Here is an 18169-nt window from a genome sequence, read left to right as displayed (position 1 = left end):
AAACCCACAGTTGCATCAGTGAAAATATAAATAAGGAATCTTTGCATAACCACATTGCTTTCTAGCAGGAAAGGGGGATGACTAAGGAGTTCAGTAAAAGAACCCAGTGTCCTCGTGTTCTACTGTCTCTGTCACCTCTCCCATCCCCTCTGTTTACTTACTTTCCTAATTTAAGGAAACTTTATTAACATTACATCTGCAAACATGAGTGACCTTGAGCAAACCAAAGCACCGAAACCCATGCCAGGCTTATGGTCTATCCAATTCTTAGAGGGGGGGGGGGAAAGCACCCTTGAGTCTGGTTCCAGGAAACATCTTGTCTCTGCATTCTCTTGTCAAAAGCACAAACCAGGGAATGGCATCCACTTTCTCCTCCCTCCCCTGCATCTGCCAGAAAACTTAGAGGCAAATTCCATCTCCCCATTTTGATAATGTGCTTAGCTCAGGAACTTGGCTCTCCTTAATACTTAAATGTCTATCTTGGGAATCGAGCCTAGATCTGGGCACTGCTGAAGTCATATATAGATGTATGCATTTGCACACTTACTTTATCTAGAGAGAGAGGCTGCAGTGGGCTTCAAAGATGACTCAGTAGATAAAGAGCTTGTTGTACAAGTCTGAGTTCTGAGTTTACTTAAATAAGCCAGGCAGACGGCCGGCCTGTAATCTCAGTCTCAGGGGGGCAGAGACAAGGGATTCCTAGGACTAGCAGGCTAGCTAGAGTAGCCAATTGGCAAGCTCCAAGTTCAACAAGGGATCCTTTAGTAAGCAAAGTGGGGAGCAGTCAAGGAAGACACCGGACATTACCCTTTGGCCTCCATAGGAATGCTCACACACATACCCAGGCATGTGTACACCCATACACATGTGGATATGTATATGCAAATGCATGCAATAAACAACATACTTGTAGTTTCATCAAAGAGTCACATGAGAACTGAATTGTATTGCAAAATAAATTAAAAAAAAATAAAAAAAAATTAAAAAAAGTCACATGAACCTCACACAGTGATAATTTTCACTCGCTTAGATGATTTTTATCTTTTGCAACAATTTTCTGCTTATTTCTGGTATATGTCCCTCTTAGGGATGAGCAAACAAGAGTCAGAGGAAAGCGATGTGCTGCTGATACTTATGCAATACAGAAAGCAGAGGCTTCATACTGCAACGTATGCAGCCTGGGAGCAGCGGCTTCCCACCTTTCCATACTACTCAACATTGGTCCATTCATAATTGCCTTCAGTGTTTTACAGACCAGATTCCATCTCAGTCATAACACCATTGAGTATAAGAATGTGTACAGTCTGCTAGTGTGCTCAGTAAAAGAAGTGGGATTGTCAATATTGTTGGCTAGTGCTTGGTAAGCACTCGGTGTGTATGACCTGCTGGGGCAGGTACTGGCATTGCCCCTGCTTAATAGATAAGGAAACAAAGGCATGCACTCACAGTGAGTGGCAGAGTGTGGACTTGAGCCCAGCCCATTGAACTTCAGTTCTAGTGCCCAAGTCCCTAAGCACTGCCTCTAAGAATGAAGAGAATGGAATTCTAAAGAGAGGAGGTTTTGCATACCAGTCTCAAAATCCCTCAAGCTCAATTGGGTGGAGGAGAGATGTGGTGGCACTGACTAAAGTTAGCTCACAAATGGCTGAGCTAGGCGAAAGTGGTAGCAACAATTAGAGGCCCACACAGGCAATCCAGGGCAAGAATTCCTTCTCTTCGGCTGCTCAGTCTGTGTGGTGAGGGCTCATAGGAACAGCTACCCACCAGCTGAGCTCTGGAACTCTCCCAAGTGCTCTTTGAGCACTGAGCTCCTGAAGACAGATTTAGTTTAACCCACCCTGCATAAGAATGGGAGGAGGAAGGGGCAAAGCCATTTTCTTCTTCCAGCCACCAGGGGATCATCTTCAAGACTCAAACCCATAGGTGCACAGTCAAGGTCAGAATTCCTGCTCACTATCTTCAGCACTGAATTAAGCATTGAAGCAACAAGTCCTGAGTCCCCATCAATCAAGAGGCACTGGGGTTTTATAAAAGATGTACGTGTGTGTGTGTGTGTGTGTGTGTGTGTGTGTGTGTGTGTGCGCGCGCGCGCACGTGCAAACCTGTCCCTGTCCAAGTAAATGCAGATGCCCATGAAGGCTAGAGGTGTTGGGTCCCCTGGAGCTAGAGTTATTGAGGCAATTGTAAGTCACCCAACATGGAATTTGAAATCCAGTCTTTTGCAAGAGCAGTACCCATGCTTAATCTTAGAGCTATCTCTCCACCTTTCAAGGCCCTGGATTTTTTCCTGTTTATTTTATTTATTTATTTTTATTTTTATGGAGACAGGATGACATTTATCCCAGGCTGGCTTCCAATTTGCTATATAGCCAAGAATGGTCTTTCACTTCCGATCCTCCTGCCTATCCCTCTGAATTCTGGGATTGCAGATGTATACCTTTACAACCAGTTTTATGCAGTTTTGGGGCCCAAACCCAGGGCTTTATGCATGCTAGACAAGAAACTACAAACTGAACCACATTCCTACCCCCAAGGTACTGGATTTTAGTTGCAGATGTATTCAAGACCATCCCTTAAACCTTGGGAAACAGAATTCACAGATATGGTTCACCCAGATATACATATACTATCCAACGTTGTTCAGTAAATTTACAAAGCCAAAGTCAACTGTATTTTTATCCACCACTTAAGTTTAACATAAATGTAAACACACGTGCATTTTGCACACACATATACATATATACATTTACACACACACACACACACACACACACACACACACACACACACACACATATATTTCACATGCCCATATGACAGGCATCTCATTTGCTCACTCCAAGGCCTTTTATTCTCAAGCTAGATATTAATTTCATCTTGCCCTAAGGGAAGGGAAGCCAGGCCCCAAAGACAAAGAGAGACAGAAATAATATTTGGCTTTTTTTTTTTGTGTGTGTGTGTTTCTCTAAAAGCCTCAGCCTTGGTGACTTTAAGGTGACTTAAAAGATTTTCAAGGGTAATTTTGACTCTAGGCAGCTTTTGTTTCGTGTGCTCACTTTACAACCTACCCCTGAAAAAGGCATCTCTGTCCAGAGTTTTCTCTTTCAGGAGAGCCTTTTATCCTGATCAGAAAGTCGATTTCCAAGGCCACTCGGCAGGACCTAACCCAGCGCGCTGGTCTTAAACCAGCACAATGAATTGCAATGAGAAGAGGCATCCAGGGGTTGCTGGGTTCAACTTTGTACCTCAGAGCAGGTCACATCCACAAGGGCACAGATACCATTCTTCACTGTATGTGTGGCAGGAAACACCCCAGGCTCCCATTCACCAATTACCATGACACCATTTAGAAGAGAAAGCCCAGCGACCAAAAAAGAGGAGGGAGAACGATTGTTGTAACTCTTCCCAGCAAAGGCCTGTTTTCACAATTTACACGTAACTGCTGGCACCCGAAAAGTCGAACGTTTTGGTAAAATGAATCAACTTGTAATGTTTCTTTTATGAGATCCCTTGCAGGAAGGGACGCTTGGCACCTCCTGGACACCAAGCTACGTTATGTTATCCATCATCGGGAAGTTGGCTGTCCTGGCCAGCTTCTCAGAGGTCACACGATCGAACCAGCAGCTCTTACAACTGTATTATTGCTTATGGAACAGTCATTGTGGCACCAGATAAAAATTACCTGGTCTAATAGGCAGGGAACAATTTTCACTCAATAAAATTATAAGCCAAATCATTCATTTCATAACACTCTGGCTAATTTATTTGTTGACCTTTTAATATCCATAGCTCTTCAGTGGTATTAACTGCAGCTCAGACAAAATCTCTTGTTCATTTCACTTTCATTGATTTTTTTTTTCCATTGAGGCAATAACGGCTGCTTGAAAACAGCCTTTTTCTCTCCACTGTAAAAGTCAATCATGTAAGTTGGGATGTCTTACGTGAATCCAGCCATGTTAGCTTCTAACAGATTTTAATCTCACATGGTTCAGAAGGCTCCTACACCCTGATTATAACAGAAGCATGCTTTCTGGTGTATCTCCAGCCCCACTTGCGTTACTACACATATGAAGACATTTGGGAAGTAGGAGAACTGTCTCCTAATCTGAACACAAAATCATCCAAAAGCCAGAATAGAAACACAAATCTCCCCTGTACACTAGGATGCTTTGGGTGCCTTGGACCTTGGTAGTAATAGCAGTAGACTCTTTTTTAAATACTTACAACTTTGGAAGCTGGCGAGATGGTTCAGTGGTTAAGAATGTTTGCTGCTCTTCCAGAGAGCCAAAGTTTGATTCTCAGCACCAACATCAGGTAGCTTACAACCACCTATAACTCCCACTCCAGAGGATCTGATGCCCTCTTCAGGCCTCTACAGGCACCCATAGAAATGTTCATATACTCATTCTCTCTCTCTCTCTCTCTCTCTCTCTCTCTCTCTCTCTCTCTCTCTCTCTCTCTCTCTCTCTCTCTCTCCCTCTCTCTCCCTCCCTCTCCCTCTCCCTCTCCCTCTCCCTCTCCCTCTCCCTCTCCCTCTCCCTCTCTCTCTCTCTCTCTCTCTCTCTCTCTCACACACACACACACACACACACACACACACGATAAAAAACTTAATGGTTTTATGATGGAAATGAATACAGATTTTGGAATTTGAATTTTTTTAAAGATGATAAACAAGTTATTTAGCAGAATATTCTGTAGGGTAATCATAGGTTCAGGTGAGCCATTATTTATGGAGAAGAAAAATCGTGTGTGTGTGTGTTGATATATGTGTGTGGTTACACATACACATGTTGCATGTGAAAACCAGAGGTTGAGGTCAAGTGTCTTCTTCACTTTCTGAGGTGTTTGAGATGGTCCCTCGCTGAACTCCGAACTCCACAATTAGCTAGGCTGGTTGGCCAGAGAGTCCTAAGGATCTATTTTCTGCTTTCCAAACTCTGGAGATTCGGGCACACCCAAGTAAACCTTTACATAGAAGCAGGGGATCGAACTGAGGTCTTCATGCTGGTGAGGCAAGCCCTTTCCTGACAGAGCCATCTCCCCAGCACCAGCTGAGTCTTCTTATATAATAAAACACTTTGAAGTCTTTAGAGTGCAGAGCTGTAAAATCTAATTGTTACACATTTGGCATTTTATGCGTCCCTGGAAATATCCACTTGCTACCTCCACCTCCTCTGTGCTATTCCTTTCCATTTCAATTTACTCTAAAGTGGTCCTTAGCCATAATGAGAGTGCCCCTTTCAACAGAAACATGCTTAATTATATCCATGCTAAATGTAAGTGACTCTTCTCAGTCACAGGGCTTCTGAGTAAAAAGTGTTAAAGTGTGACACCAAGGGCCTCTAATGATGTGCGGGAAGCTCTCTTTCAAGAAGTTTCACATTACAAGAAAAATGAAAAAATGTGAGGAATGTCTCAGAGGATAGGGAACTGAACAGTGCCCAAGCATTATTTTGGTTTGTCTCACCCGTCTCCTCGCTGCCCTCATTATTCTGACTTTTTAGAATGCAGAGTCTCCCATTGTGGAATTTTCCATTTGGCTGAATAAACATAGAGGAAGTCAGGATATAAACCTATCCTCCAAAGAAACACATCTCAATACAACCGGTGTTTATCACTTGATGCATCCAGTATGGTGGGGGAAAGGCTCCTGCAAACTTCTAATCCGAATCTTCAGCTTTGGGGCTTCCCAATCAGCAGTGTTACCCAGGCTTTCTGAAGCAAGAAGGGGAGCCAGCACCCACAAGGCTAGTGAGCTGGGCAAAATTTGGGCCCTTCAATGAACTCTGCAGTGGGCACCCAGTGAAACCAATTCTCATTCTCAAGGCAGGAGAGACTCTGCCATTCTGCTTCATTTTATATTGCTGGTATCTGTTCTACTACATTCTGAGTTCCCTGATAAGAAAAAGGGTATTGGTGGTGATAAACGGGTGTCAGAAGATTGTGGGGTGACAAGAAATTATTGGGCTTTTTTTTCTTTTCTTCAGGAATCACTTGAATCAATTTGGTTTTGATTATTGAAGTCTGTCATGTTTCTCCTCTGTTGTCTTCTGCTTCCCTCAAAAGGTTAAGCTCCTGGTTGGGGTAGTATAAGAGGTGGCATATGTTGCCCTCGCCTACAATCCAGGAATCCCTTATGAGTTCCCACAGTCTCAAAAATCTAATCCTGAAACTTGAAAAATATCTGAGTTAATGAGTGGTTACCCATGAGCTGCAGGAGTTGGCTTGTATGTGCAGTGACAGGAAGTAAGTTCCAGCCACCCCCCCCCACTCATCAGTGTTCGTGTTACTCAAAACATTGAGCTGTATTTACAAGTAACTGCATGTGTAGTAAATTGCACAACCTCCCCCTTTGGGTTATTAGCTGTACATCTGAGGCCAAATGATAAAGAGGAGACTCCCATGGATGGGGGAATAACCTCTAGGGATTTTACTGTCATGAAATGAAAGATGAGCTGGCTGTCTCTGCATATTTGACATGACATTCCAGGTCACTGAGGTGGCTTTCTGTGAATGTGTAAAGAACTGTGTATTTTTTTAGGGCTTGAGACTGTAGCTAATAACAAGCTGATATATACCAAGACCAGGCTCATGCTGCTAGATGCTTATAACCTGAGATAATGTCCTAACACAGTTATTCTATTAACCACAACATTAAAAATGTAAGCACAAGCTAGCAGGCACGAAAGAGCAAATTCGTAAGAGAAAAAGTGATATTAAAAAAATACAGTGATTAGAACTCAACCTCTGGGAATTTACATGTTGGATTAAAAAGCCAGGAACCAAATAGAACACCAAATTTCACTCTTGTGCATTTAAGAATGGCAGTAAATATGTGACTGGTGTATTAATATAAATTAGATGTGTACTTTTAGAAGATCAGTGATGGAGTCTTAGAAGGGACTCTTCCCCAGGAACTCTCTCAGGGCCTGGATTTTATTGAGCATTGTTCCAGGAGCTTAAAGAAGGAGAATAAGGTGAACCCAGGGCCTTAAGGAGTCTATCATCTAGTGGTGGCCAATGGAGGCTTGCATCTTTCAGACCAGACCAAAATATCTTATGACAAATACTCTATGCAGTTCTTGGTGGTATGGTCAACACTGTTTTTGAGAGGAAAGACAGAGCTGAATGACTAGGGTAGCAGAAAAGCTGCAATCATTTCTGAAGAATCAGAATAGCTGTCAAGCTCTCCAGTTCTTAAATGTAACAGGTCTGGGGTTGACTTCCTGCTCAGCTGTGGACGCTCGGAGAAAATTGACTGACCTGTCTGAGTCTCCATTTCTTCAATTGCCAAGTGCTCTCTGTGAAGACTGGATGAGCTTGTACTCCACTTGCTCTGGCATTACTACATCACTGCTGCTACCTCCAGTCTCAGGGGGAGTGGGAGGCGTTGCTACAGGTGGTTTCCCCGAAGAAGGAAAGGCAGCCACAATGGTACGAGGAGATAGCAGAGAAGCAGCCCACCATCCTGCCTCTAGGTTCAGGAGGATTGCCTAGACCCAAACTGAAAACAGCTCTCCAGCACCACAGGGAAAGAAGACTGGCTAGAGAAGACTGACCAGAGGAGGAAGGCAATCGTGGGTAACGCCCGAAGCTCAATTCTGGGAGGGTAGTGGGTCTTCAAAGCAGCTGAACAATGAAACTCACAGGTGATAACTGAGGCCACAAGTAGCTCAGAAATCACTCACTACCCGATTGGCTTACAACATGGAAAAAACAGAATTTCCCTTTGTAGCCCATTCAGCTACGGTCATCCCAAATCATAAGAGAAGGTGATAGCAATTACACATGAACTCTTCCTTGGAACCCACTCCTCTTCAAATCTCTACAGTTTTCCTGTTACCTCTCAGCAGATTTTGTAGCATAGCCCCTCCCCACAAGCCCCCAATTTTTATAATCATTGTTCCATGACTACTGTCCAATAGGAGAAGGGAGCTTGTAGTTGGGGGAAATAGATGAAGATGAGGTTGTTTTTAAGAGCAAACACTTTGTTTCTTTAAAACTTCAGGGCCATGCAGAGAAAAAAAAACACAAAATAAAACACAAACCAAAAAAAAAAAAAAAAAACTGACTCAGAATTTTGGTTGGAGAACAAGCATTAAATCTTTAAAGGAGGCTCTGGAGATTTTCAATATTTAGGGTACTTGCGAATGTCTTTTTTTATTCACCAATGGGATTTGGTTTTGAAATCCAAGTATAGGATTAATTATCTTGGAAGACTCTAATCTCTCTGCCCTTGTGTTTAAAAATGTGAGCAGGGGGACATTTTATCATTATGAAAAGAAGAGAAAATCTCTCTGACAAATGAATGCATTAAAAAATTCGATTTTAGTGCCAGCCAAGTAGGTTTTCTTTTCAGAAATATTGAAATTGAATATTAGAATTGAAGGTTCCTTCTACTATACTCCTGCCTAATGCCACCAAAATAGGACTAAAGAAATAATTTCCAAGACAAAATACTCTATGAAATATCCAGTTTTCCCCTGGTGGGAAATTTCTTTTCTTAAAAACATCTTAGGCTCAATCATTTCCTAATGTGAAATTAGAGATTTTTCAAATTACCATATAAAACTGCAAAAAAATTACACCTGTGGCCACAGAAGAGATAGCATACACTATCAATTTGATTTTAAAAGACATACATCTCTTATACTACCTGTCACTTTTATAATGCCTTTTACAAATTTAATCAATACATTTTAACATTCTATATACTTTAAGTGCAATATACAATAAATATTCAAGTTTCATCTTAAACATGCTTTAGCCTTTAAATTGTTAAAACTGCAGTGCCCTTTCAATCTACTTACATAATGTCATAAAATATACATTTCAAGGTAAATGAAGTCAGCTACTTCAATTTAGTCCCTCAAACTGGTAGTAAATGAGAGGTTAACACTATGGTGCCAAACCCATTATTGAGTAAATTTAGCACCTTGGACAGCTCTGTAAAATCTTTATTGCTTTCCTGACCTGCTCGTCATGTTCTGTCTCTGTGTTCAGTGGCTCTCAGCTCTGATTGAAAGGCAATATATTAGATCCCCAACACAAACACGCTTGGGGGCTAGTTCACTGGGAACGTAATGACATGGAGGTGAGAGCAATTTTCTGGTCACCGAAATCCAAGCACCTTGCAGGTCTGTGGCACTAACTCACGGAGGACCCAGGAATGTCTTTCTTCCTTCCCATTTGCACAAATAACTAACAGAAGTCTAATCACATTGGCAGGGCTAAACTAAATGTGGCTCTCCCTAAAACCCCAAATTTGATACTACCTTGAAGGACATTTTTATATGGGTGAGGTATCATTTGAGGACATAGCTTTCTGGACAAGAAATCTAGGTTCATTTTCCTTGAAATTCAGGTGATGGTTTGAAGAGACATTATGCTGATGCCATGCCTGTGACCATGTGCTAGGCTAGAAAAACAAGCCCCACCATCATGAATCAAAGACAGCAATACTGAGGATCAAAAGGATCCAGTGTGTGTATGTGTGTGGGGTTGGGAGGGGGTGAGAATCCATGTCCTTCACTTTCAAATGGTAAAATGATGACCAACCCTGGCATTAAAAAAACTACCAGGTTGGCCATATCACTGAAAAACTTGGTCACCAAAATTGTAATAGTTCAGATTTATAAAATCTTCTAAGACTTTGGCATTCCTTCTGAGCTCAGTCCCCAGTTTTGTGAAATTAATGAAAGCAAGAAGTGTGGCTACAATCTCTGATTACAGTGTTGCAAAGCTGAAATTGACTACTTTATTTTATATATACATATCATACTATAATTATATTATATTTGTTATACATTTATATGTAATTATATATATATAGATAGATAGATAGATATACTGCATCATACATTTGACAAACAGGATATTTACATATTTTTTTCTTAAAAAATGCAAAGAAAGAGAAACGCCTTCCCAGCAGAGCCCAGACACTGGCATAAATATTTATTTGGAGAAATACGTGACCATAGATGCAGAGATAGCAAATCTTTTAATAAATGAACTAAGTTGATGCTGTTTTGTTTTAATCTTTCCACAAGGTTTTGATGGAAGCGGCACTAGCTGAATTTGAGCTGGGGATAGGGCTTAGTGTGCCCATGCTGTGGTCAATTATTAACTGCTATGGTCAGATACTACTGCAAACAAAAAGTGAAAAATTATCTGTAGCTTGCATTAAAAAGTAAAACAATGATTTTAGATATATTGGTTTAGATTCCATCAATTATATTGTGCTTTCCACCCCCTACATGAGAAACAACTGAATTGTTTTAGAAAAGGGGGTCTGGCTGCTAAAGGAAAGCATCAGTGTTTATCAAGAACTGGAAAATCTTCTATCTCATTTTTGAATTTAGGACATTATATATGTGATAAGTAGTTACTTCAGTATGACAACTGTTTTATCTTATATTGTGGAGAATTTTGAATTGAAAAAATGCTAATATATATCTAAAAGCTTGTCATTTAAAGATTTGTTCAAGGATTTTTGAAGAGGCTACGGTGACAGCGAAATGAATGCAATTATAGCCCTATTTTCTGATCAGTGTCTGCAGCGGAATGAAAATGGAACAGCACCACTTTCCCATTCCGAACTCCAAGTCATCCGATTTTAAAGTTATACTTCCATTTGCAACTTTACCAACACTGAACTACAGTAAACAAACCTTTGGATAAGTCCCCTCTCTACATTACATTGTTGGATGTGGCTCTTTGCTAGGCCCCATTTTTACCAGCTCCACCCCTAATGTTGCTACTGCCTTCTCCCTTCAGGCCAGTGTAGATGAATCTATAGGCAGATTAGGTGAAATGGAGAAAGAATTGCTTATGTGTGTCCGAATGTGTGTTTCTATAGAGTGTGCCCATTAATTAGATCCAGGCAGGCCAAATGTGGAAGTCTACCTTAGTAAGAAGAACAAGTTACTTTTTCTCCAAGCTGAATGAGTAGCAAAGCAGTGACCTATGAGGGGGATGAGTGAACAAGAAAGAAGAAACACCAACACTATAGAAACAGCAAAGGATTGCAGTATGAGAAATCAAGGATATTGGTCATGAACATTGGCACACTGGGGGCTTCGAGGGGCAGGAGACTCCTTGGGCGAGGGCCTTTGATCAGCATTGTATTCCTTCAGTGTGTGAGCTTCCTGGCTCATGTTCTCATAGTTCTGCCATCCAAGAGAGACAAACAAAGGAAGCTGAAGGCCACATGCTTCTTTAGTGGCTGAAGATTGATTGGAAATTCCTCGAAAACAACCTGTCTGATAAGGTCATAGTTTCTAGAATAAGCAATTAAGTACAAAATAAACACATCTAGGGATTCATACCATGCGCTGAATGGCATCGATTATAGTAATCTAGTAAATGACCACGCAATTGTATTCAGCAATAAACATATGAGTGCTTTATCATGCCTATGCCAGATGATTGAGTGATGTATTTTATCTTACAGTTCCAATGATGCTCACCTTTTGACTCAATTAAGTGTGTATGTGAACAAGGATAAATTGGTGACTTAATACCATTCCCGGAGTCCCCAAGCTACTGTTTTTACAACTGTGACTTGGCAAGGGATAGCTAGAAGGATGGGGATGCTGTCGTGTGACAAGATAAGGACATCCTGCTATCATTCAGAAGCTCACATATATCTTTTTTTTTTCTTGACAGGAAGTGATCCTTAAAAGGGCTGCAGATCTTGTTGAAGCCCTGTATGGGATGCCCCACAACAACCAGGCGAGTGTTCCAGGTTTCTAACTTAATGAAGTGCTCCCTCATTCAGTGAAAGATCTCAGAGTCCTTATTGTATGAAAAGCATAAAAATGCTATGAAAGCTATACTCGTGTATTAAGCATCTAAGATTTAGGATGTGACAAGTCATAGTACTGTTCAGTCCTTCCTGCTTTTGCAAATCTACTGCTCTTCCTATTGTGTCCTCCATTTAAAAACTAATCTCCCCCGGGAGTGTGCTTCATAACTGAAGAAGACAGCTACTGTATTTTATTGTATTTCTCTCAAGTTTCAACAAATTTAGAAGCAAGGGTTTAATTTCTTCTCCTAAAATATAGAATGAGGCCTGAACAGTACTGCTCATGCTTCATAGAGAATTGTATGCAAAGAAATGAAGGTGCTTGGGAACCTGACTCTGACCAGTCTCACTCCTTCCCCAGCTCTCCTGAGGTCACTGTTCAGAAAACAGTTGTATTAATCCTCAGACTTTGGCTTCCCTGCACAGCAGCAAGGGAGCAGATTCACAGGCCCTGAGTTCCTATGCATGGGGGAGAAAGGAAATCCTACACTACTGTCATACACTGATAACAAAAGGCTTCAGAGCCAAGCAAATGGCATTCTGCATCTCAGCTCTATCTGTAATGAAATGAATAGTGTTGAGTGAGCTCTCTGCCTTTCACAGCCTCAGTTTCCCCAAATGTGATGTGGTCAGGATGATGAAACTTGACCTCACAGGTGCATTAGCAGGCATACAGAAAGTAAATATGGTTAACCACTGATGGTCCTGAGCACAGGATCTGGCAGAGAGGAAGCACAAAAGGGTGGGGCTGTTGGGAGTGTGAGTCAGGGTAGCTAACAATGATGTGTGCCTTTGACTTTTCAGGAGATTATCCTGAAGAGAGCTGCCGACATTGCAGAGGCTCTGTACAGTGTCCCTCGCAACCACAACCAGCTCCCAGCCCTTGCTAATACTTCGGTCCATGCAGGGATGATGGGAGTGAACTCTTTCAGTGGACAACTGGCTGTGAATGTCTCTGAGGCATCACAAGCCACCAATCAAGGTCAGGAGCCTTTTTCCCTCGCCCCTTGACAAACTCAATCTCCCACCCCTGCTGCCTCTGCCATTTACTTGACAACAAATTTTATACATATGTATTTTTTTATTCCCAAAGAGGAGATTCTTCACTTGAGTGTATCGAATATTGTTTTAAGATTTTGTTTCTAGTTTCACATCTGGAGACCTAGTAGGGAGCTAGAAAGAATGCACGCATGCATGCAGCCATCTCTACATCCAACTTTCCCCCATAAATCATGAATGACAGATCACAAAGAGGGATGGAATTAAAGTTCTCATAGGCCACAACACATCATTCTTGCCCAGGGAAGAGGGACCTGTTAACTTGGGGGAACATCTCTTAGATTGGGATTTATTCCTGCTCCAAAATGATAATTTATAGGCCCTGCATTGCCACTTCTCACAGCTCTGCTAAGTATTTATGATCTCCTAAGAAATGTGTCTTTGCTAGCTTCCCATTTTAATCACAGAGATAGCACCACCAACCCATGCACATGAATCACCAGGTCTTTTCCCTCTGGGTTGCCATGAGGGGGTATAATGGAGATGTTCCTCCCTGATACCCCATGTTTCCCGAGAATGCCACCATCTAAATGCTACCCTCACCCCTGGTTTTGCCCTGACTTTTCAGGTTTCACCCGCAACTCAAGCAGCGTGTCACCACACGGGTATGTGCCGAGCACCACCCCCCAGCAGACCAACTATAACTCTGTCACCACGAGCATGAATGGTTACGGCTCTGCCGCCATGTCCAATTTGGGTGGCTCCCCAACCTTCCTCAATGGCTCAGCTGCCAACTCACCCTATGCCAGTAAGTAGATACCTGTCCTCAGTCCTGTATGTTTCCCTCAAAGAGCTTAGCATCATGCAGAGAGGCCAGCTGGGCAGAGCTGCTTGATCTGAGCCCTGCCCTCCCCGCCCTCCCGAGAGCCTGCTACCCACAATACTTGAGCACCATCCTCTCCAGCATTCTCCGTCATCCATCTCCAGATCCCTGGCAGTCTCACCTTGCACAAAAGTAGCCACATGATGCCATTCCAAGATGCTTGTCATCAGATGGCAATGGGGTTGCTACCCACCTCTAGTAGTTGCTAACCAGAGTCCTCTGGGTATGTTCATGTCCTCTCCATGCCTCAGCATTCTCATCCTTAAGAGGAGAAACATCTAGACCACACCTTCACCAGTGTTGGGGAATATGGGTAAGAAGGTGTTTGCCAGAATCTGGTCCTCAGTCCTGGCAGAGGAGTGAGGCATCTGGAAATCCAAGTCATTATCCTGATGCTGTGACAATAGATCCCCTCACTAAATAATTGAACTTGTTTTCTGATGTTTCTGTTTTCCTTTTTGTACATAACATACTCTTAAAAGGAAAAAAAAACCCAAAAGATCCCATCATATATTTTTTTCACAAAAATCTGGCAAGAGGACCTCCACACACATATAGAATATGAATATTCCTAGGTGCCCTGTTCCTACCTTAAAGAAATTTAGCTTAAAGGATTTTGGGGGGCACAACACTTCAATTGTATCTAAAGAACTCAGCAAACTGGCATCTTTATATATGAACACGTACATCTAAAGGGCCTCAGCACTCAACAGCATTTCTCACTATAAAATGCCACAGGCTCCGTCCCTACAACCTCTTGAGCTCCCTCTGAGGACCTTTTCATCGATGGCCAAGTTCATCTGGAACACTGTGGAGAGTTCTTCAGATGTAGACTATGTGGCTGGATGCATAGACATTTGTTGAGGAACAGTGGTGTGTTGTTAAATGAAGGAATATTCATGAATCTTACCTAGAAATATAGAAAACAATGCTGTCTCCATGCTGAAGTGTGGCTAACAACCTGAAGGTAGACAGATCATCCTGGCTTTGAGTTATTTCTGGAGGAATTCTCTGCTCAGAGTGCACTCCATTTCTTCCCTACCTTATTCATTTAAAATTGGCCATTTGTAGCACATTTAAAATTTGCCTAATAGTCTGTGTGTTCCCAGTCTTTTTACCAGCCAACATTGGGGTCGGTTTCACATTCGGTTTTGATTTATTGAAAGATCTATCCCTCAGCATTCTCCCAGCTACTCAATCAGAAAATGTTTCAATCATGACCTGAAAATTAAAAGGTGGCATTCTTAATTAAATCAATAAGCTAATTGCTATATGGTAGCGATTCAATTTAGGGGCTTTGGTTGTTCACCTTTCCAGACTGTGCGGACTTCCAGTGACTTCTGCCTCAGCGCACATCTGTCAGCCTGAGAGACTTTGAACATTTAATTTCCATTAATTGATTTCCTCGGAGCTCACAAATATAGTATTAAATTCTCAAATAGGCCCTCAGATGGGATGGTATTATCTGCATAAATGCAAATAAAACAATAAACACAGAGCCCAGCTGATTTGAATTTTTGCCTCTGTAATATTTAATTATTCATAAACCACTCATGTTGAAAAATTCCGACAGAATAAAAAAAATAAAATAAGACATTCTGCTCGTGAACACACTTTGTGGTATGGCGGCTAGTAACTAATAATGTTGTAACAAATGGCAATACTCCACTATATTTCACCCCTTTCTTGTTAACTGCCCCCCCAAACTCCCCACCTCTAAATACACATAATGATCGAATTTGCCAACGAGATTAATTTCCTTCTTTGGTGAGCCAGCAGGATTTCAAGTCTAAGAATATTTAAAAATCAAACCTCCAGTGCAGGAATTTTGCAATTTAAATGGGTGTTATTATTGAGCGCATTCCCACATTTACAAATCCTAAGAGATGGATAAAAATGCTGGTCTCATTAAAAGGAAAAGTACAGTCTAGTAAATGTTGGGGAGAGTTCTGAGGTGTGGATGAGGCCTCTCCATTCTCCTCCAGGAGGCATTTGGCCCATTTGGACCCATGCTGGCTTGGGCTGGGGACAAAGGGTCATTTCCTTCTGATGGCTATCCTTGTCTATGACTGATTTGATCTCCATATTTACAACTTTCCAAAGCCAAGAGGCCAAGCACTACATCTTATCTGTGGTCCTTCAGCAATTACCTCAACTACTTTCTGAGTTCCAATTCGATTATATGTTTAATTAATTATATGTTTAACAAGAAGTCATAATCCCTGGCCTTATGTTATTCTGTCAATGACAAGGATGGAAAAATGTGAAAAATCTTGTGCATCACAAAGCACTATGTGATATTAAGTAATATGAACAACAGAGTCCACAAGAATATGTAGGATGTAGAGGCAAAGGAAGTGTGTGTATGAAAACATTAGCCTTGACACTGCCACCATTGCCAAAGTGTTCTCAGCACATGTTATCTGAGTCCCCACTATTGCCAGACAGGATTTGCCTAAGTCTCTGAGCCCCCTGCTTATCTCACAGACATTTGTGGAAAGCTCCTTGGGAAGGGAGAACCTGGCACCTGAATTTGTAGTTATGTTTCCCACTGATGTTGCATGTGGCAGTGTTCTTCTTTACTTAGCTTTCTACCTACTGGAGTCTATGTGGTAGTGCATCCAGATCCAGGCCCATCTTTGTATACCTTATAACCTCTTGGAGAGAAAGGGGGTTCACCCCCCACCCTACTGCTTGAGCCTAAAGTCACAGTGCTGGTTTAACCTTCAATCCCCCTTCTTTCTTCTACATCTCACTCCATCATGGGTGACCACATCCTCTCAAACCAGCCTCCTCCTGTCCCGTATGTCCCAAGATCCTGTGTTAGAACCTTATTCAAGCCAGAGATGGAAGGCTTTCCCTAAAAGCTCTTGGTGAAGTCCTTTCTGGTATCACTTCTGCCTCCCTAGAGATGGCCACACTCACCTGGATCCCCTTTGTGCTGTGCCATCCCTGATAAGAAGGGGTTGGGCTTTTGTTTCTGGAAAACTCAGAGGATGGAGACTCTGTGTGTTGCCTCCCCCACCCCCCCACACAACATGCTTCATGTGTTGGGATCAATTGGACTGAATGAAAGGGATCATCCCTGCACCCCTGGAAACTGTCTGTGACACTGATGACTAGTACACTACTGGGCATACAACAGACCCATGGTAAACTCATGAAAGTCACTCACTTGAAGGTAACACATGCTAAGTACCAAACGGTGAATGAAACTGGGCAGGGTCCCAAGAGTGTAGGGAGGGCCTTGCCTATGAACGATCAGAGCAGAGCGGCCGGGCCGGATCTGGGCAAGCCTCCTCATCTTTGGATGTAATTCTCCTTTCTCACTGTTACTCCTAGTTGTGCCATCCAGCCCCACCATGGCCTCCTCTACAAGCCTCCCCTCCAACTGCAGCAGCTCCTCGGGCATCTTCTCCTTCTCACCAGCCAACATGGTCTCCGCCGTGAAACAGAAGAGTGCATTTGCACCTGTCGTCAGACCCCAGACCTCCCCGCCTCCCACCTGCACCAGCACCAACGGGAACAGCCTGCAAGGTCAGTGCCAGGCCAACAGCCATGGGACTTTGGCCTCCAGAGGTCTGAAGCACGCATCTTGCTGTTGCTGGGGTGTGAGGGGAGGGTTTTAGCCCTAGACCCACCGGCTTCTCTCTGCCATGACTCTTCTGCTCCTTTGTGTTCATACTCTGATCCCAGCCACTAGCCCTGCTCCTGCCTCATCTGTGGCAATGTCTGAGACATCTATTTCCTGCTCCAGGAACTCTGTTCAGGCTTAGGACCTGTTTGAGAACACTGAAGCCATGAGCTAATGCCACCACTTCTCTTTCCTCCTCTCTCACTCTGTTGTTGCCGCCACATCAGACCAGTGCTGTGTGGATACTATCATGTTCTCCATGGCAGTCTCTCCTGGGATGGGCTTTCCCCTGAAGTAGGTCACTCAGCCTTCTCTTCTTGGTGCTTGGGTCAGGATGAAGCTGTGTAAGGAGGTGACAGGGAAGGGACAGCTGCCTTCCATTCGGAGCCCAAGGTGAAGGCATCATGCACCAGGATAGCAAAGGTCAAAGGCCTCTTGAGAACCACTGGTTCTCCAGAGAGCAGCAACCACTCTCGAGAATATTCTGGTTCACATCAGAGTTGTTCGATCTCCTTCCACTCTACAGCCTGGGAAGTGGTGTAACCATCAGACACTGAGCGGACCTGTTTGATCATGGTGGGGGGTCCAACCTAAAATGTGTCTACTTTTTCTCACATTCTTCTTATATGCTTGGCTCTGTGAGTGGTGTGGGTCTCTGGGATCTCATGTGTCCCCCACAGCAGGTTGACAACACAGTGCTCACAGCCCCTACCTGACAGGTGAGAAAACTCAAGGTGTGAGGTCAACTCCTCCCAGTTGATGTGTGGCAGTCTCTGGCTTCAAAATCAGGCTAAAAAAATTCACCTCTTTCCAGAACCTAACACTTTCCAAGAATGTCTCTCAG

At 42.8% G+C, this 18169-nt stretch overlaps 1 protein-coding gene across 6 annotated transcripts in view; it reads left to right on the top strand.

Moving 5' to 3' along the window:
• Ebf1 (EBF transcription factor 1) overlaps nucleotides 1-18169 on the top strand; it is a 411013-nt gene that overhangs the window by 381422 nt on the left and 11422 nt on the right. For all 6 annotated transcript variants that reach the window (XM_052758377.1, XM_052758378.1, XM_052758375.1 and 3 more), the window contains exons 12-15: nucleotides 11671-11736; nucleotides 12614-12791; nucleotides 13437-13616; nucleotides 17034-17228. In XM_052758377.1, the coding sequence (XP_052614337.1) occupies nucleotides 11671-11736; nucleotides 12614-12791; nucleotides 13437-13616; nucleotides 17034-17228 (619 nt within the window). The remainder of the gene's footprint in view (nucleotides 1-11670; nucleotides 11737-12613; nucleotides 12792-13436; nucleotides 13617-17033; nucleotides 17229-18169) is intronic.

Source organism: Peromyscus californicus, unplaced genomic scaffold (assembly GCF_007827085.1).
Source record: "Peromyscus californicus insignis strain IS unplaced genomic scaffold, ASM782708v3 Scaffold_3__1_contigs__length_106647218, whole genome shotgun sequence".
NCBI classification, from domain to species: Eukaryota; Metazoa; Chordata; class Mammalia; order Rodentia; family Cricetidae; genus Peromyscus; species Peromyscus californicus.
The sequence above is the reverse complement of the archived record's forward strand: the minus strand, read 5'-3'. Positions and strand labels throughout refer to the sequence as shown.